The sequence below is a fragment of the Euleptes europaea genome, chromosome 4, assembly GCF_029931775.1.
Source record: "Euleptes europaea isolate rEulEur1 chromosome 4, rEulEur1.hap1, whole genome shotgun sequence".
NCBI classification, from domain to species: Eukaryota; Metazoa; Chordata; class Lepidosauria; order Squamata; family Sphaerodactylidae; genus Euleptes; species Euleptes europaea.
In genome coordinates this window covers 20,970,728-20,989,850 of record NC_079315.1, presented here as the reverse complement: position 1 = coordinate 20,989,850, position 19,123 = coordinate 20,970,728, and the positions used below count along the sequence as shown (strand labels likewise).

Below are 19,123 nucleotides of genomic sequence, written 5' to 3'. Positions count from 1 at the left end.
CCCCCCGAGTCTATCGGGAGACCTCCTGACATTTTGACTTCCATTCCATTCTGGTCAGTAGCAAACGCAGCTGGTAAATCAAAACCCCGGTAGGTCTCCAAGAATGAATGGTGGGCTGCTTTCTGTTTGCTGTGTCACAAGTCACTCAGCCTACTACGAGTCATACCAGCGCCAAAACATGGATACAGCAGTTCTGATGTATATATGGGAGCTCCTCGTTAACATCGGAATTTCCCTAATAGTGAATTAGCTTCTGCTGGCCTATGCGTATGCATTAAAACTGCAGAACGTCAGGCTGTGAAATCTGTGAAAAAGCTGACATTCGCATCCAGTAACTACATTTAAAACAGCAGTTTGTTTTCTTTTTCTTGTTTTTTTTGCCAAACAGGAATTAATGTATGACTGAATGAATAAATTTATTTGCGGTCAAAGACCAATAAATACACATTGTATGTAATAACCAACACACAACGTAATACCACGTAAAATAAAATTAACGTAAAATGCACCACGTTTCCAAGCTGGTAAAGAATATTCACAACAGAATTAGGTCTCAGACCACATGCGACTCCTTACCCTGCCATGACTAAGACAGATTTGACCGCCCTCATTCCAAAATCATAGTGGTCCTGTTGAGACAGCTGCTCACTGCAGAGCTTGTACATTTGGGTCATCTTCCTTGCAAGTATTTTACTAGATTCAAATCCCTCAGAATACAAAATAACCTGAAATACACAAAAGGTTCATTGACAGCTCTTACAAAACAATAGGCAGCGTAAACAGAATAAGAGCACCGACAAGCCCACACTCTAGTTCAGGGGTGTCAAACTCAATTGTTATGAGGGCCAGATATGACATAAATGCCACTTGGTCGGGCCAGGCCATGCCTTGCCAGCACAGATCAAGAAAGTGTGTGTGTGTCGGGGGGTGGCTGCCTCAGCTGGCTCGCGGGCTGGATAACAGCTCTCAAGGGGCCGGATCCGGCCCATGGGCCTTACGTTTGACCCCCCTGCTGTAGTTCCATGTGAAGTCATCCTAATATGCAAATGAGGTAATAATGCATTCTAGTTATGCGCTCCGAAACGTGCAGGCCCCTTCTGTTTATGAAACTAACCGAGCAATCCTAAGCAGGCCTACTCAGCATCCTATTCAAATCTATTCAATGGGGCTTACAACCAGGAAACTTGTCTTACGCTTGTACTGAAAATGTATTAAATTAATCTGCCAACAAAAAATGCTAGAAGATTCGACCTGTATAGGAGTAATCAGTTACAAGTATTTTAATCAAACGTGAGTGTGCTTCCGTTTTATGATGAACAAGGTAGAAAGTCTAACTAAAGCAGACAGAGAGGCCCAGAGAACTCACAAATCAGACAGAGATTTCCAACTAAGAAATAGCAGGCTAGTATAATACAAAAAAGGAAATATATTGCATCCTTTCCTTCTTATGTATCATAGTCTTAGAACTTAACTGGAACACATCTCTAGCTGAATAGGAAAAATAGAACCATAGCAAGGATGTGTGTAATGGTTTGGCAGATAGCAAACCTAAAGCTGAAGCTAATAGGGGTTAGGTAGGGAGATGAAGCCCTGGATGCTGTTAAATCCCCTCTGTTCCTTTCAGACACAGCTTCCACATTGCCCAATGCACATTCAAATTAAACAAGGGACACTAAGTAGGAGAACAAGGTAGTCATCAATTTCTCTGAAGACCTCAACCCTTTATGAAGATAGTAGGGATTCATATATTTGTGGCAGCAAGACCTTACCCTGTTCTCCTGGGGGAGGGTCTCTCATAGGACCCCAGCCCTTTATGCACAGAGAATATATATAGCTTGATGAGATTTCTTTACTAAGCTTACGGCATGTCAGCTCAGGTTGTCTGTGCATTTGAATCTGTCCAGATCTTGATATAATCAATGCACAGACATACTCAGAAAGGGATAGCAAATGAACATTCCATACAAAATGACTTAAAATGTCAATGTAGGAAGAAAAAATGAAAAAAAGCAACATGAATCCACCACTAGAGATCAAGATGAACACTCGGCTTTGTACTCTGCCCTAGCAGACAGCATGAAGAGCTAAGCACACCAAATTACATTATCTCAAACCACTTCTGCCAGTAATCAGATTATTAAAACAGCTGTTCTTCAACTTTAGCAACATGGGAACCCTCATTTTGACGAAAAAAACTTGTGGACCACCGAACCATCCCTTCCTCCTTCACCAGCAGACGCCACACAACTGACAGTCCCTTTCCAAAGCAGGTGTGACAAGATGCATATGATCCATGGGGAATTCGTTTCTCTCATATCAATGTAGTAAGAACCTTATCAACTACAGTTTAAAAACAAAGTTTTTTTAAAAAATCGCATTGTCTGTTCTTGTGCTACAAAGGGCAGGTCTCTGAGGGTATCTGATTCTACAGGGGCACAATTAAAGACGCCACAACCCAAGTTCTAATCAACCTCCACCCTTGACAGGAAGGGACTTTGCACCAAAGACAGCAAAGAAATTTCCTTATTAACCAATATGGCTTAAGAACAGGGGTAGGAAGGAGACTGAAAAAGACCAGTGTCATACAAAAGCTGAATTTCAAGTATTTAATTGAAAACCCACCATTGGCTGATACTGTCTATGGATGCTGAGTGCCATGCTGAAATCCTTTGCATTGCAAAAACAGAACGAAAACCAGTTACACTGGACACTAGAAATAACTACGACTGCATTAGGACTGCATCCCCTCGGTGCCACTCATCCTGTTCGAATTCCAGGAGCTGACCTACCGACTCTCAGCAATCAGTCAGCATGCTTCCTGGCTAGGGTTGCCAGCTCCGGGTTGGGAAATTCCTGGATATTTTTGGGGCGGAGTCTGAGGATGGTGGAGTTTGGGGAGGGGAGAAGAGGAGCTTCAATGCCATAGAGTCCAATTGCCAAAGTGGCTATTTTCTCCAGGTGAACTGATCTCTATCGGCTGGAGATCAGTTGTAATAGCGGGAAATCTCCCGCTAGTACCTGGAGGTCGGCAACTCTATTCCTGCCTAATGCTCTGGAAGCTAAGAGACTGCAAGCAGCACCAATAATGACTAACCGCACCTTGAAAGGGGAAAAGTTGATTCTGTCCCCTTCCCTCCCTTCATACAAAACCGAGAGGGCTCCATTTTCACATCATCCAGGTGGAACGAGAAGAGCTTGCTCCCTGTTCTTACAAAGGGCCTGCTCCCCCCTCCCCCCTCCCTGGAATACCACCCAAGGATGCCAGTTTGAGGAACGCTCTATTAAAAAGGTACCTCAGCGATCAAAGCATAGTTTGGAACCATCATTGAAAATGGCCTGAAGAGAGCTTTTAGATTATCTGGTAACTCTGTCCGTCCAGCATAGCCAGGATTCATGGTAATGAAGGCTGCGCAAGTCATAACCAACTTTATTTCACGTCCTTCAAACATAAACCGAGAAAACTGTTGGAAAAAAAGAAGTGGAAATCTTACTTTAAAAAAAATGCAATATTTAATCAGAATGTTGACTAAAAAGTACAGTTATTGAATATATAATTCATATTATTTATTAATTAAATTAATATATTTAGTAATATTTAATAAAAAAAGAATAGTCAAGACACTGAATACATGAAGCTGGTCTCCCATCACCACCAAGGTATGGACCTTACCTTTGCAGCTTTGGCATTCCTAATAGTAATCAACTGTTGGGCAATCACAGAGAGAACTTCAATATCAATTCGGTTAAATTCATCAAAGCAACACCATGCTCCAGACTGTGCCAAGCCACTGAAGAAGCGCCCCATCATCTGAAACAACAACATTAGTGTTATCTTATGGGATCTCAGACTTGCCTCTCCAACGAGCTATAATATGTATGAGGCAATAAGCACAGCTTTTCTACTGGTTTATGTCTTCAACCCCTTGCCCTCTGCCAGCCCCAAGTATGTCATCCAATGGTCAACCACACATTGTGTAAAAAAAAAGCTACCTTGAGTTGGGTAAAACCATTGTTTTGTCTTTCAGAATCACAAACCTCAGTTCCCTACTCACACTGATTAATATAATATAGAGTAAAAACCATTCACACACAGTTAGCATATAATAGCATATTTCGGCGCTGTACCTTATAATCCAAGCCATCTGAACAGTTGAACACAACACACTGGATGGCGAGTGCTTTCGCCAGGTCTTTAGTGGTCTCCGTTTTGCCAGTGCCAGCAGGTCCGGCTGGGGCTCCACCTAAGTCCAGCTGCAATGCTCCCATTAGGCAGAGGTAGCAACGATCCTGATGGGAATCAAGGAAACAACATGGCCTTGGGCACTGAATACCGGTAAGGAAGACGACGGAATAGCAACAGTTCTTCTATCAGTCAGTCAGTACTTTATTACGGCCAATTCACCAGTTCCATATAAAATTCAGAGATCTACAACATTCACGCTTCCAACATCCAAAGAATACAAACCCGAGAAAAACAGAGTTTCACTTACCTGTAACTGTTGTTCATCTGGTGGATCTTCTATGCAGGCACACATTGGGACTGCGCAGGCGCAGGCCAGCCACGGATAAGATTTGTCAGCTTCTAGCAAAATCTAAAAGAGAGTGCTCCCCCTCCCCTTGGGGCATGCAATCTCCCCGCCCACGGTCACATGACCCAAGGAGGAGGGAGCACTCTTCTCTCCAGTTCTCCAACCTGCCGCCACGGAACCAACCACAGGACTAGCGGAGAGGTCCCACAGCGGGGAAGGAAGGAGGGATGTGTGCCTGCATAGAAGATCCACCAGATGAACAACAGTTACAGGTAAGTGAAACTCTGTTTTTCATCTGCGCGGCTTCTATGCAGTCCCACATTGGGAGAGTAGCGAGCTCGCTTACCAGGACGGTGGGTGTGGGACAGTCACCGAAATAAAGACTGCAGTACGGCACGTCCCACAGCTGCATCTCTTGCCGAGTCCACATCCATAGCGTAGTGTTCCATAAACATAGAGGGCATGGACCAGGTAGCAGCCTTACAGATGTCCCGGAGATCTATCTGGAATGATAGATGAAAGCTGCATATGCTCTGGTAGAATGTGCTTTAATCATAGGAGGGCACTCCTGGTGAGCAAACTCATATGCCATCTTGATGGTTGACGTGATCCACCTCGAGAGGGTTTGAGGAGAAGCACGATGACCCTTGCGGTGTCCGCCGAAGCAAACAAAAAGATTGTCATCTTTACGGAAGTTTTGAGACCTTTTAATGTAAAAAAGAAGGGCTCTGCGGACATCTAGGGAATGTAAAGCCCTATCAGCATCGGAGGATGGGTGAGGGAAAAAAACGGGAAGGACAATGTACTGTGTAAGGTGGAAGGCTGAGATGACCTTGGGTAAAAAGGAAATCTTAGGCTTTAATACTACTCTATCCGAGTGGAACTTAGTATAAGAAGGGGAATGTGACAGTGCTGACATGTCGCTCACCCTCCTTGCCGAGGTAATGGCGACTAAAAAGCCCGCCTTGAAGGATAGTAGGGCCAATTCACAAGTGGCTAACGGTTCAAAAGGAGATTTCATGAGCTGTGAAAGGACTAAGGAGAGACTCCACTGGGGAACTGGTGGAGTGACAGGAGGGTACAAGTTATTGAGACCCTTCAAAAACTTTTTGGAAAGGGGATGAGAAAAAACTGAGAAAGAGTCAATATCCGGGTGAAAAGTCGATATTGAGGCTAAATAAACTTTAATGGAAGAATTAGATAAACCATCATCTTTGAGAGATAGAAGGTAATCAAACACAACAGACAGTGGGCAATTGATTGGTGAAACATCTATAACCTTAGCCCAATCAGAAAAATGTCTCCATTTAGCATCGTAGGGCCACCGTGTGGAAGACTTTAACGAATGCAGCAGAACCTTAGCTACCCTGTCAGACCACTGCCCTGGGGTAGCACCCTCCAGGCCGCAAGTTGCAGTTCCGGGGGGGAGTGGGAGGGATTCTTCGGAAGAAGAATGTACGTCCCTTGTGCAAGTGACACGCCCACTGCGAACCACGACCTCCTGGGCCAAAACGGAGTGACAATGATGGCATCTGTCTTGTCGTGGTTCACCTTGGCTAGGGCCTTGTGAAGTAGAGGGAATGGGGGAAAGAGATAAAACAGAGCCCCGTTCCAAACTGCCTGAAAGGCATCTCCCATTGAGCCCGGGCTGGCTCCCGCCCTCGAGTAGAACTTGGGATACACTGAGTTGAGGTGTGTGGCAAAAAGGTCTATTTGCGGGTAACCCCACAGGCAGAATATTTGGTAGAGACAATCGCTGCTCAGGGTGAGCTCGTGCGCCTGATTGGGAAGGCGACTCAGAGCGTCTGCTAGTGTGTTCTTCTTGCCCGCAATGTGAATCGCTACGAGAGTAGCCCGGTGAGCTATGGCCCATTCCCAGATGTCGCTGGCTTCCTTGGAGAGCAAAACGGACCCTGTGCCGCCCTGCTTGTTTATATAGAACTGGGCGGTAGAGCTGTCTGTGGCGATCTGAATGTGCTGTCCGTCCAGGTGCCCTGTGAATAAAGACAGAGCAAGACGGATAGCACGCAGCTCTAACAAATTGATGTGCAACCGGGATTCTAGGGAAGACCAAGTACCCCGGGCCGTAAGGTCACCACAATGAGCCCCCCATCCTGACAAGGAAGCGTCTGTGAACAGGTACTTCTGAGGAGAAGAGCGCTGAAAAGGGACACCTGAGAGGATGTTGGCATTGTGTGCCCACCATTGTAAGGAGGAAATAATGTATATGGGGATGGAAAGGTGTTTGTATTGGGGATCAACATTGAGCCTGAACACCCGAAGGAACCAGTTTTGGAGTGGGCGCATACGGAGCCTCGCAAAGTCTACCACGGTCGTGGTAGAGGCCATGAGGCCTAACAGTTTCTGAATATGATGGGCCGTTTGAAACCGTTTTTTTGTGAAAATAGCCACCATTTTTTGAATGGCGCGAGCTCTCTGTACAGGGTGGAAGGCTCTAGCCTGGACAGCATCCAACTGTGCACCAATGAAGGTTTGTAGTTGCGCAGGTACAAGCTTAGACTTAGAAAAGTTAATCAAAGGACCCAGGTTGTTAAGGACTGAGAGGATTAAGTCCACCTGTGTGACCAATTCCGATTGTGACGGACCCACCACCAACCAGTCGTCCAGGTAGGGAAATATTATGCAACCCTTCAGAGCAAGGTGAGCTACCACCACTGCAAGGCACTTCGTAAAGGTCCTTTAGATAACCCGAAGGGTAACACATTGTACTGGTAACATTTTCCATTTCATTCAAACCTTAGGTATTGGCGACACTCAGTATGAATTGCGATGTGGAAATAAGTGTTGCCGAGATCTAACACCATGAACCACATATGCTTATCCAGGAGGGGAAGCACTTCTGGGAGCGTGAGCATACGGAACTTCTTGTTCTTAATAAAGGCGTTAAGGTCCTGGAGATCCAGGGTAGGGCGCTTCCCCCCTTTTTTATCCACAAGAAAAAAGCAGGAGTAAAACCAGCGATTTCGGTCCAAGGGTGCAACCTCTGAAATGGCTCCCTTAGACAGAAGAGTGGCGACCTCTTGTACGAGTAGGTCTGGGGCCGGCGAAACGGAGCGGCCCGTGGGGCTGTATGGAGGTAACATATCAAATTCTATGAAGTAACCAACATTTATTATTTTGAAAAACCAAACATCAGTGGTGATAGCAGACCATGAATGGTAGAAAGCCGACAGGCGATCAAAAAAACAAGCAGACACGTCTAGTCATGCCTGCTTCGGTTTGTTGAAACGGCCGGGAGACCCTCTGGGGCCTTTACGGGCCCTTGGTTTGGGTGGGAACTTCCTGACCTGTTGCGGGCGGAGAAAGGACAGACAAAAGGAGGGCTGTTGGAAGGAACCCTGAAAACGATATGGGCGGGAAGATTGGTTGGCTTGACGGCCAAAATAACGCCGCTTAAAGTCGGGAGCTTGGGGAGCAACCCCTAAGGATTTGGCATTTGTTTTGTTCTTTTTCAAGAGATCCAGGAAAGTATCAGTTTGGTCGCTGAACAAGGATGTCCCTTCAAAAGGAAGGTCCTCAATACGGGCTTGAGTGTCATAGGGGAGAGCAGATTGGCGCAGCCAGGCATGCCTACGAATGACAATGGCAGAAGCAATGGCTTTACTAGAGGAATCCGCCACGTGGCGTGCAGCTGGAAGCTGTTGCCTTGCGAGGGATATGCCTTCGGACTGAATGGCTACTGCCGAGGGATGTTGATCGTCGGAAAGGATGGAGATTTAAGGGGATATACGATCGCAGAGGGAATATTGATACCTGGCCATGATGGCAAGGAAATTGGAAATGCGGAGGCCCACCGCAGAGGAAATGTAAATTTTTCTGGCAAGGGTATCTAGTTTACGGCCTTCCTTATCCTGTGGGGAGGAGTGTGCTCCAGACCTATATTTACCAGAAAAAGCCTCCACTATTACAGAATTAGGAGGGGGATGTGGTAAAGAAACTCTCCACCTTCCCTGCGAATCTTGTAGAGATTCTCTACTCGCTTGGTGAAAGAGGGGACCGAAGCAGGTTTAGCCCAGTTGTTACGGATCACCTCCAGAATGCTCTTTATCATAGGAAGGGCCACGAGGGCCACGAGGTTAGGGTTATGGAGGATATCCATAATATCATCTATAGGGCCGGAGTCCTCCGGCTTAAACTCAATTTTGAGAGCCTTCGCCATGCGAATAAGCTGCTCCGCATATAAACAGACATCTCCCGTAGGAGAGAGCGGTTTAGAGTCCCCAACAGTGTCCTCGGGTGAGGGAGCTGAAGTGCGGGATTCCTCCTCATCACCAGGAGAGAAGGAGGCGTCATACTCGGATGGATCAGTGTCCCTTGACATAGAAGGAGACCTGGAGAGGGGAATCTTGCAAGGCGACTCTTGCCTTGGGCGAACGGGATCCTTGGAATGGTCATCAGGACAGCGAGACGGCATGTGTTGACACCGACGAGAGCCTCCAGAAGGCGAACGTGACCGGGAGCGTCGGTGAAGACGACGAGGGTCGACCGAAGAGCCCAAGTAGACGGAAGTAGTAGGATATCGGCGTCGAGAAACCTCTCGATGCCGACGAGAGGGAGACTGGCTCCTAGAGGAGTAGCGGCACCTCTGAGTGATCGGACTGTGTGAACGAAGTGAACGGCTATGTCCGGTAGACGGACGAGGTAAGCAAAGCGACTTGGCTTGTGATCGGCGTCAGGGGGATGCCGAGGGCGACCGGCATCAAAGGGACTTCGACGACCTCGAAGATGATCAATGCCGAGGCGATTTTGAGCGGGATGCATGGTGCGATGAGCCGCGGCAGCGGCCATCTTGCGAAACCGGAGCAATAAACTTTGCTGGCCGAATAACGACGGAGGAAGGCTTCTTAGAAGGGCCAACTTTTTTGGAGTTTTTTTGGGATTGGGACTTACCGGTCGAAGTACCCGGTTCAGCAGAACGACCTCGTGGGCGAAGCGACTCTTTGTAGAGATGAGAAAGTAACCGAGTCGACCGAACCTTCAAGGCCTTGCTGGTGAGTTTGGAACAACTTTTACAAGCTGCCGGAATGTGGCCTTCCCCCAGACAAAGGAGGCATTTAGTGTGGGTATCATTCTTTGCCATCTTAGTACCACACACAGTGCATTTCTTGAAAAGTGGAGCTTTTTTGGGCTCCATGGCTAGAGAGAGGTGCTGACACGTTCTTTCTCCATGGCGGCAGATAGAGAACTGGAGGGAAGAGTGCTCCCTCCTCCTTGGGTCATGTGACCATGGGAGGGGAGATTGCATGCCCCAAGGGGAGGGGGAGCACTCTCTTTTAGATTTTGCTAGAAGCTGACAAATCTTATCCGTGGCTGGCCTGCGCCTGCGCAGTCCCAATGTGGGACTGCATAGAAGCCATACAGATGAACAAATACTAATAGTTAAAATTCAATAATATACATTAATAAACAAATACAAATAATATCCTTTATACACTATTTAGTAAAATCATGAGTCCCCATTAAGAGCTGGAATAAAAGTATAAATCTGTTTCATCTCTACAGCTGGCCTGTGCAAAGTCACCGAAATGGAGTCGCACAGCTGCCGCAAAGACAAACCAAATATTTTACTCATTTGAAAGGGGGGGGGATAAGAACATAAGAAAAGCCATGCTGGATCAGAACAAGGCCCATCAAGTCCAGCAGTGTGTTCACGTAGTGGCCAACCAGGTGCCTCTAGGAAGCCCAAAATGACTGCAGCAGCATTATCCTGCCTGTGCTCCACAACACCTAATATAATGCACGTGCTCCTCTAATACTGGAGACAATAAGTATGTACCATGACTAGTATTCATTTTGACTAGTAGCCATAGAAAGCCCTATCCTCCATGAACATGTCTTTTGCTAGAGACTATAAAAAAGACAAATGTTCATTAGTGCTTGCCAAGAGCTTCCTTTGTATGGTTCACAGCTATACTTAAGCTGCTGTAACTATGGGGGTTATCACACCAATACATTTGTGAGTCCTCACCACCCAACCCTTTAAACTGTCTAGGGAAATCCTCACCACACTTTCCGCCACTGACGCTTTCAACACAAGCGCCAATACGTAACATTTCCCCAATGGACCAGGGTGAGCAGAATGGTTTTTTTGGGGTGGGGAGGAGCGGGGGAGCGTCATTGTGCAGCTGTCATTGTGCAGCATCATTGTGCAGCTGTACTCTAGTCTTTGTGCCAATGGCCCAATGTCCTTTTGTCCCTTTTCCTAACATCCTTTCCTCCCAGTGATAGACTCAAATGTTCGGTTAAAAAAACAATACGGCGATGGAAGGACGTGAAATGGCCCCCTGGAAAACACAAACTGGGACGAACTGGAGGGGAGCCAGTCAGCGAGAGGAAACATGGGGAAAGTGGGTGTTGCCACTGGGATTCGCAGCAACATTCTCGGCCCTTCGCACCTGTGGAGAAAACATCATGGAGACGGAGCATTTAAAAACATCACCAGAAAGGGGTTTCCGGAAAGAACGATTACTCGGCGCTTTGAAAATGGTTCCACAACCAAATGGGGGGGAAAGATGCAGTGAGTGCTGAAAATGCAGGGTTTAAAAGGCCCGGAAAACGTTTGGGACACTTGGTGCAGTAAACCTCTCAGTCATACCAAATCCACCCAGAACAATGCAAGTACACCATAAAGTAATGGAGACTTTCCTTCCGAGGTCGGTCAAATGAGCACCCAGCTTGCTGGGGGTAAAGGGAAGATGACTGGGGAAGGCACTGGCAAACCACCCTGTAAACAAAGTCTGTCTAGTAAACGCCAGGCAAAGTCTTACGGTAAGCGGGGTGATCACTAATCTCGGGCAGGCCCCCAAGTATTCGTAGGCATAAGTGTATTGGGATAAAGCCATCCTAGCCACGCAGTTGTCCAGATCAAGGTCCCAATAGTAACGCAGTTGTCTTTGCCAATCGAAGTTGTCCACAGAATCCACCTTTACAAAAAAACAGAAAATGTTCATTAGCGCTTCATTTTAAGTCATTTCAAAAAGAGTACAGGTACAAATAGTATGTAAATAATTTTAACACACCTTTTGTTGTACGAGCTCAGTGACAATATCTCTTGCGTGTACGTCAATCGTTATGAGTGCAGTTATGATATTTCTGTGGAGTTTTGGAAGGATGCCACGGACTAATGAAGCCAGTGCATTTAATCTCTACAAAAGGAGAATAAATAAAAGCAGTGAAGAAATTCATTTTTCTTTGGAACTCTGAACTGAGCAAAACCTTCACCTTTAGTTTGAAAAAAAAAAGTTTTCTCTGTCTTGGCAGAGAACAGGCAGGAGGGGAGAAGTCAATTTGACTGCCTTCCAGCCTCACTTCAGCCACCCTTTAGAAATGCTAAATAGGTCTAGCAAGAGACAATGGGATGGTCAAGCTCCCCACCACCACCAGCTAGAAAGGTGACATCCATCAGGTAAGAGAGATTTGGAGGACTTAAGGTGCTAGAAAGACTTCAGGAAAAGCTTCTTTCACCTGCCTGACCTGGTCAACGGGAGCAGGAGAAAGAGACATGATAAAACTCCTTGGACTGAGGAGGAGGGTCTCTTTAGTGCTGATTCCATTGAGGCAGGCAGAAGTCTTACCTGAGGTCTGTAGGAGGCAGCCGTTGTCATATGCTGGCCTGCACACCCAAGCAAAGGCTTCAAAGTAATGGGAAACCTTTCGAACAATTGTAACCTTTTAAGTTAAATTGTGCATAGTTAAACTGTGGAACTCCCTACCCCAGGATGCGGTGATGGGTACCAACTTGGAAGGCTTTAAGAGGGGAGTGGACATGATCATGGAGTATAGGGTTATTCATGGCTACAAGTCAAAATGAATACTAGTCATGATGCATACCTATTCTCACCAGGATCAGAGGAGCATGCCTGTTAAATTAGATGCTGTGGAACACAGGCAGGATGCTGCTGCAGTCGTCTTGTTTGTGTGCTTCCTAGAGGCACCTGATTGGCCACTGTGTGAACAGACTGCTGGACTTGATGGACCTTGGGGTCTGATCCAGCATGGCTTTTATGTCCTTATGTAAGCTAAGGAGACTTCTTCATACTAAGACCCACTAGGGCAGGGGTCAGCAAACTCATTAGTCAAAAGAGCCAAATATCAACAGTACAACGATTGAGATTTCTTTTGAGAGCCAAATTTCTTAAACTTAAACTATATAGGTAGGTACACTGTTTATTAACTTAATAAACTTTAATTAAAGTTTTAAGTCTTAATTAAACTATAGGTACACTGAATAAAACTTGATATCATACTTAATAGTGATCTTATTGATAAAAATTAAATTGTAAGTCCCTGCCATTTCCCCCTCCCCGTCTGGAGTCCTTGTCTGGAGGCCTGGTCTACCGCCATTAAAGCCTATTGGTAGACCTGGCCTCCGGCTGAGTCCCATTGGGAGGCCAGGTCTACCCATTGGCTTTCTTGGCAGTAGACCTGGCCTCCGGAGGCCCATAGAAGCTAATGGGTAGACCTGGCCTCTGAAGGGGGACTTTTTCCCCTCCTCGGAGTCCAGGTCTACCGCCAAGAAAGCCTGTGGGTAGACATGGTCTCCCAATGGGACTCAGCCGGAGGCCAGGTCTACCAAAGGAAGCCCGCCCCGCCCAACAGCTGATAGGCGGGCGGGGGGGCAGGAACCGCCGAGCCGCCCGCCCAGCAATCGCGCGGCTAGAGGGGAGGGGAGGCTTTAGCCTCCCAACCATTGAGGGCAAAGGAAAGGGGGACTTGGCCATTCTCCACGGCGGGGGGGGGGGAGACAGCACGCCCGCTCGCCTGTCTCTCTCTCTCTCAGGCGCGCCGGCTCCGCAGCCTGGCTGCTGGCGCAAGCAGGCATGAGAGCAGGGGCTCCGAACCAAGTTCGGAGAGCCACACTCAACGGGCCAAAGAGCCGCATGTGGCTCGGGAGCCGCAGTTTGCAGACCCCTGCACTAGGGCTTGTACAGAGGGAGGGACAGAGGAATTGTATTCTGTCCTTTCTATTTGGATCCCTTGCTCAATCCGGTGCTGAGAGTATGAGCGTGGACATTTCCTTTTTAATAAATGCTTTATAACAGGGGTGTCAAACTCAATTGTTACGATGGCCAGATATGACATAAATGTCACTTAGTCGGGCCAGGCCACGCCACGCCAGATTTAGAGTGTGTGTGTGGGGGGGGGGGATGGCTGCCTCGACTGGCTCACAGGCTGGATAAGAGCTCTCAAGGGGCCGGATCCGGCTGATGGGCCTTATGTTTGACACCCTTGCTTTATAACTTTTAATACTGGTTGTGGTTCTCTGTACCGCCTTAGGCCTCCATTGTTCTGTGCAAGCTATTTTAAAATGGAGCTCCACCAATGGGGGGGGGACAGTCAATTGGCAAGCGGCTAGTCTTTCAGTGGCACACAAGGCAGTAAGCTGCCCCTGTGGTAACCAGGTGCTGGACAGCGGGAGCCACAGAGGCAAAGCCTCACAACAGGGAGAGGAAGGCGGGAGCCCTGGCCCCCTCAGTGAGTAATTCCTACAAAGGCCAGGTGGTGGCAGCGGTTGAACGGAGAGCGTGAAAAGCCCTTCCAGATGTTGGGAAAACCAGGTGAGTGGCACATGCCAGGTAGAGACCCTGGGCCGTCACTAGGGTCTAGACGCCTTGCAGGGTACTGTGAAAAAAAGGGCCTGTAGGCCACAGCGGGTAGTCTACCACAAAAACAAATATATGTTTAAGCACCACCGGATCCTGTTCCAAAATTGATCCACTGGGCAGCTTACAATAAAATTTAAAGCTCCAGGATTAAGATTTAAAAATTTAAACTCCACCCTCATCCATCTCAAATATACCTATTCTTAAATGAGTGATATCTCCAACCAACAGCATCTTCATAAAGACCTGGATGCAGTGGATTTGTTCCACTAGTGGAAGTACATTCTTCTAGCAGAAGGCGCTGTCCCTTGATGCAAGAAAATCCACGTTTTGTACCAGGGGAAGGCTCCTTCCACCACCGCAAAGCACCTCTGCTAGCAGAACAGAGCCACGGGATCCAACTTATGCTTTAATTTATTTGTATTCGTCTAGTTCAGACACTGCTTGAGGACTTTCACTGCCTCCATGAGAGACAGAGCTGGGCATTATCAGCAAATGGAGGACACTACAGTTCATATATCCAGACAGCTTTATCCAGTTGTCTCATATACGTGTTAAACAGAATGAGGCCCAAGATGGAACCTCGAGGCACCCTGCATAAAAAAGGCTAATGGGTAAAAGCAGAATTCCCCAGCACCACTTTGTGGGACCTACCTTTCGAGAAGGATCAGAGCAATGTAAAATAGTGCTACCCAGTCCCAACATAGCAAGGTGGTCTTGAAGAATACTATAATGTAGAATGCCACTGAGAGATCTAGGAGAACCAGCAAGGACATACTCTCCCTGTACATTTCCTAGCACAAAGAGTCCATCATCATTCCCATTTAACACACCTTGTACATGGCTCCTTCTATGAGGAAGCTCGTTGTAAGTTAATAATTCCCCTGCTCAGCCAAATCACAGTCAGCTCAGATGAAGGGAGAATTAAGAGTCTCCTCTGGGAAGGGAATACCCAGATGGCAAAAAAGGAAGCCAAATTTTGTGCAATTGTATATAAAGTTCGACGCCTAATGTTGGGCAATTGCAATTAGATTAAATCACAATTTGGTCAATTTTAGTCTATCATAAATTACTTGGAAATTTTAATTAGGAATGTTTTTGGTTGAACTGCTATAATTTTTTACCTTTTGTATAAATGATACGTGTTTTACTGGCTTATGATGTAACAATAAATCTGATTCTTTCTGACCACCTTATACATGTAGTTGTAAAACATTTTACATACATGAAGTACTGAGGCTTATGGAAGGGAATGTTTTCTCCCTCATCATGGGAACAAAAACCAAAGGAAATAAGGTTAAGGGGTGAAAAAATCTTTTTAGCTTTGGGAACAGGAAAGCTCCGTGGAATTTGTTTAGACAAAGCTCCTGGATTGCATAGCTTCTTTTGTCCAAGGCTCCAGATCATTCCTAGGCTTGTCCACTGTTTTATGAAGCCTTTAAAATTAACTCTTAGGGAGATGTTTGTTTAGCCTGCTTTATGTCCCCAAATACATGGATTAAAATAGATTTAAACTGAATATGCATCTTGTGCACACGCAGATGTGCACTTTTTATTGTTTGGGCAGTAAAAAAAGCTTCTAAGGGAAACTTCTACCACAAGACTCCTGTTTATTTCTCCTAAAATGAGAATAGGTATAAATTGCAGAATTCAACCACTCAAAACAAACATATACTCTCTCTATATATATACTCTAAAACTATACTCTAGCAATCAGGAAGAGAAATCAAAAGACTGACAAAGGAACAATTATAAAAATGAAACAGAGTAACAAACATTCATATATCTCTAAACATCAGCATGTTGCCTTGTTTTGTGATTGACACTACTATGACTCATTTAAGTGTGAGTGTTGTGGGGCAGTAGATTTTAGAATTTTGGCATTATTTGGATAAAGAATTCATCCCCCTCCCCCATGACTGAAAACAGTTTGCATTAAACACACCTAAGTAGCCTGCGGATAAATTAAAAGTAATCCCTACCCTTGTAGTAAAAAGGTATTACCCCGATCTATTCTTATTTTTTAAAAGACTATGCTAAGAACAATACAAAAAAACCATACGTTCTTTAAAAAAGTGACAGGTATGAATACGCACATCAAAGTTCTCAGTTTCAAACTCTGCCAAAGCTTCTAAATGATTAAGATCTTCTCCTTCTAAACATTGGGTTAGATCACGGCACCACATGAGCTGAGAAATGGTTAGCACAACCTGTGCAAAGAAAACATAGCAGAACAAACATGTTATCTGTTAAAGCAGGTATCTTTTGACTACAGGGTATTCTACTTCTTCTTATCCCTGCATCTGCTTGGCATACAGAATCAAGGATCAATCCCCAGCATCTCCAGTTAAAGGGACTAAACGAGTAGGTGATATGAAAGGCCTCTGAAGAGCCACTGTTGGACTGAGTAGACAATACTGACTTTGATGGACCAAGGGTCTGATTCAGTAGAAGGGAGCTTCATGAGTTCATGAGTACTTATTCTGCCGGGAATTTCTTCTGTACAAGTCCCACTGAATGAATGCTAGCAATACAAGAATACTGTCCTCTTGCGCAGCTCCTGTTCATTCAATGCGGGCTGCGCTTGAGCACCTTTTGGCCCTTGGTCTTTGCCATTTTTTGTTCAGTGTAAACAGCTGCCTGTATCGAGGATACAAGCTACAAATGAAAGGGACTGATCTGGGAAATTCCATTACTAGAAATGTGGTTATGTTTAACTTTAAGCATACAGTCATAATCACAGACACTCAACAAGATTTACTGGACAGAAAAAACGAGCAAACCTGAGTGCCTGTAAGCTCAAATGCTTGCTGTTACCTGAGAGGGATGTCCAGCCACAACCCATTCGACTCTCTCTCTGGTCTGGTAATCGGCAATGGCAGCTTTGCTGAGGCGCCTAAGGGAAGTGAACATTGCCTCTTCAACTTTACCGAGCCAGTCTTCAACATTTCCTCTGGCCTTAAGTCCTTTTCCTAAGCTGACCTAAAAAAAAAGAAAAAAAAAGCAACAATTTCATTTAATCTTTATGCTACTCTTTAAGTTCATATTTTAGCAACAGGTAGCGCAATCCTGAGGGGGGTGGTTTCGCTGCAGCCGGGGATGGCGCAGCTACGGCTTAGCTGGACCGCCTCCTGAGCGTTTGCTGTGATAAGGCGAGCAAGCTGCACAGGAAAATACCCCGAAGCTCTGTGGAACTGATGTGCAGTTCCATGGGGCTATGCCACCATTTTTGCTGGCATAACCCCAGCAAAAGTAGGTGTTCCCTGGCCAAAAGGGCTTAGAGAAAGTCAACTCTGCACCAAGGAATGCCCTCTTTGGTACTGGTACCCATGTCTCATGCTGCTATGCCGCTGCTGTGCCGCTAAGAGCCAGCGTGGTGTGAGAGCCAGCATGGTGTAGTGGTTAATAGCAGTGGTTTGGAGCGGTGGACTCTGATCTGGAGAACCGGGTTTTATTCCCCACTCCTCCACAGGAGCAGCGGAGGCTAATCTGGCAAACTGGATTTGTTTCCCCACTCCTCCACACGAAGCCAGCTGGGTGACCTTGGGCAAGGCACAGCTCTCTCAACCCCACCTACCTCATGGGGTGTCTGTTGTGGGGAGGGGAACGGAAGGTGATTGTAAGCCGGTTTGAGTCTCCCTTAAGAGGTAGAGAAAGTCGGCATATAAAAAACCAACTCTTCTTCTTCTTCCTCAGCGTGACCATGTGGACGGTGCAAGTGGCAATTATGCCGCCGCAGGGGTCACGCTGTCTCCAAAGGCCTTTCCCCCCCCCCCTTAGGATTGCACTGTGTATGTTTCCCTTAAAATTATTAATGGCACAACAGAAGTGACCAGCCGGATTTCCTTATATTTAAAAGTTAAGTAGGTGGCTCATGCCAGTTATAAAAGAATTAAAATCATCCATGCGCAAAACATTAATACATCCTCTGGGGATCCTTAGGTATGCAGAAAAATATGAATTTGTAAATTAACCAAAAGGGGAAAAAACACACACACACACAACTAACCTACTGAGAACTGAGTATGCTCCAGGAGTCACAGAAAAATATGAATGTGTCAGTCAACCACCTGCTGCGGGCAGATGGGAAGCATCAACGTCTGTTCTGGGCCGTGCCAGGAGACACCCAGGAAAATAGCTTTTTCCTAAGCCCATTCTGCCAAGGCTCCATGACAGACGTTTCCCTTCCAATGTGGTTGGTGTGGCAAAAGGTATCCTTACCAGTCACATCTAATGCCCAATCTCATTTATGCATCCCTGACAGATGAACAGACTGGATTATAGAGGGGTTAGGGTGCAATGAATTTTTCATTGCAATTGAATTTTTCATTTAGATTTTGCCCTTGTTCAAACGAAGAGGTTGAAACTATCCACACACACATACACACACACATACCTTTATTGGCATAATTACAATACTTTAGCCAGTGATCGAAGCAGGATATAAGTACAGCACCCTTTAAATTAGGGATTAGTAATATTCCCTATAAATTATGATTTACAAAATATACTAGTTAAAAACAGTTTTAATCTTCAGCACCTCAGCAAGAAATTGAGCTACCATCGCCGTTATTTCAGGGATCGAGTCATTCAAGAGAAATTGACATTTCAGTTCGTTGTTCAAAGATCTTTTGGTAGCTAATAAAGCAGACAATAGTTTTTCGCACGTACATTCATAAAAAGGACAATCTAAAATTATGTGATCAATAGTATCGATTGAATTAAGATTACACGAGCATAAACCATGCCTTGGGATTTGGGAATATCTGCCAGAAAGCATCTTAGATGGGAAAGTGTTTACTCTAGCTAATAAAAAAGCTCTACGTTGTGTGGGAACATCGTTTGAAACTATCCAACATGTTCTTTTTCCAGTGCCCCTTTTATCAAACATTACGTTTAAAATTCTTAAATTCTATCTTAGATTGAGGAATTTGCTAATTATTTAACGGTTCTCACTCTTCTTAATAAGCA

At 45.8% G+C, this 19,123-nt stretch overlaps 1 protein-coding gene across 1 annotated transcript in view; it reads right to left on the bottom strand.

Moving 5' to 3' along the window:
• Window positions 1–19,123, bottom strand: part of DNAH6 (dynein axonemal heavy chain 6) — a 258,559-nt gene that overhangs the window by 194,395 nt on the left and 45,041 nt on the right. Inside the window, exons 18-25 of the mRNA XM_056849234.1 lie at window positions 16,970–17,134; window positions 16,249–16,362; window positions 11,570–11,695; window positions 11,318–11,473; window positions 4,126–4,287; window positions 3,671–3,808; window positions 3,294–3,461; window positions 577–725 (exon numbers count right to left, since the gene is read on the bottom strand). Of these exons, the coding sequence (XP_056705212.1) occupies window positions 577–725; window positions 3,294–3,461; window positions 3,671–3,808; window positions 4,126–4,287; window positions 11,318–11,473; window positions 11,570–11,695; window positions 16,249–16,362; window positions 16,970–17,134 (1,178 nt within the window). The remainder of the gene's footprint in view (window positions 1–576; window positions 726–3,293; window positions 3,462–3,670; window positions 3,809–4,125; window positions 4,288–11,317; window positions 11,474–11,569; window positions 11,696–16,248; window positions 16,363–16,969; window positions 17,135–19,123) is intronic.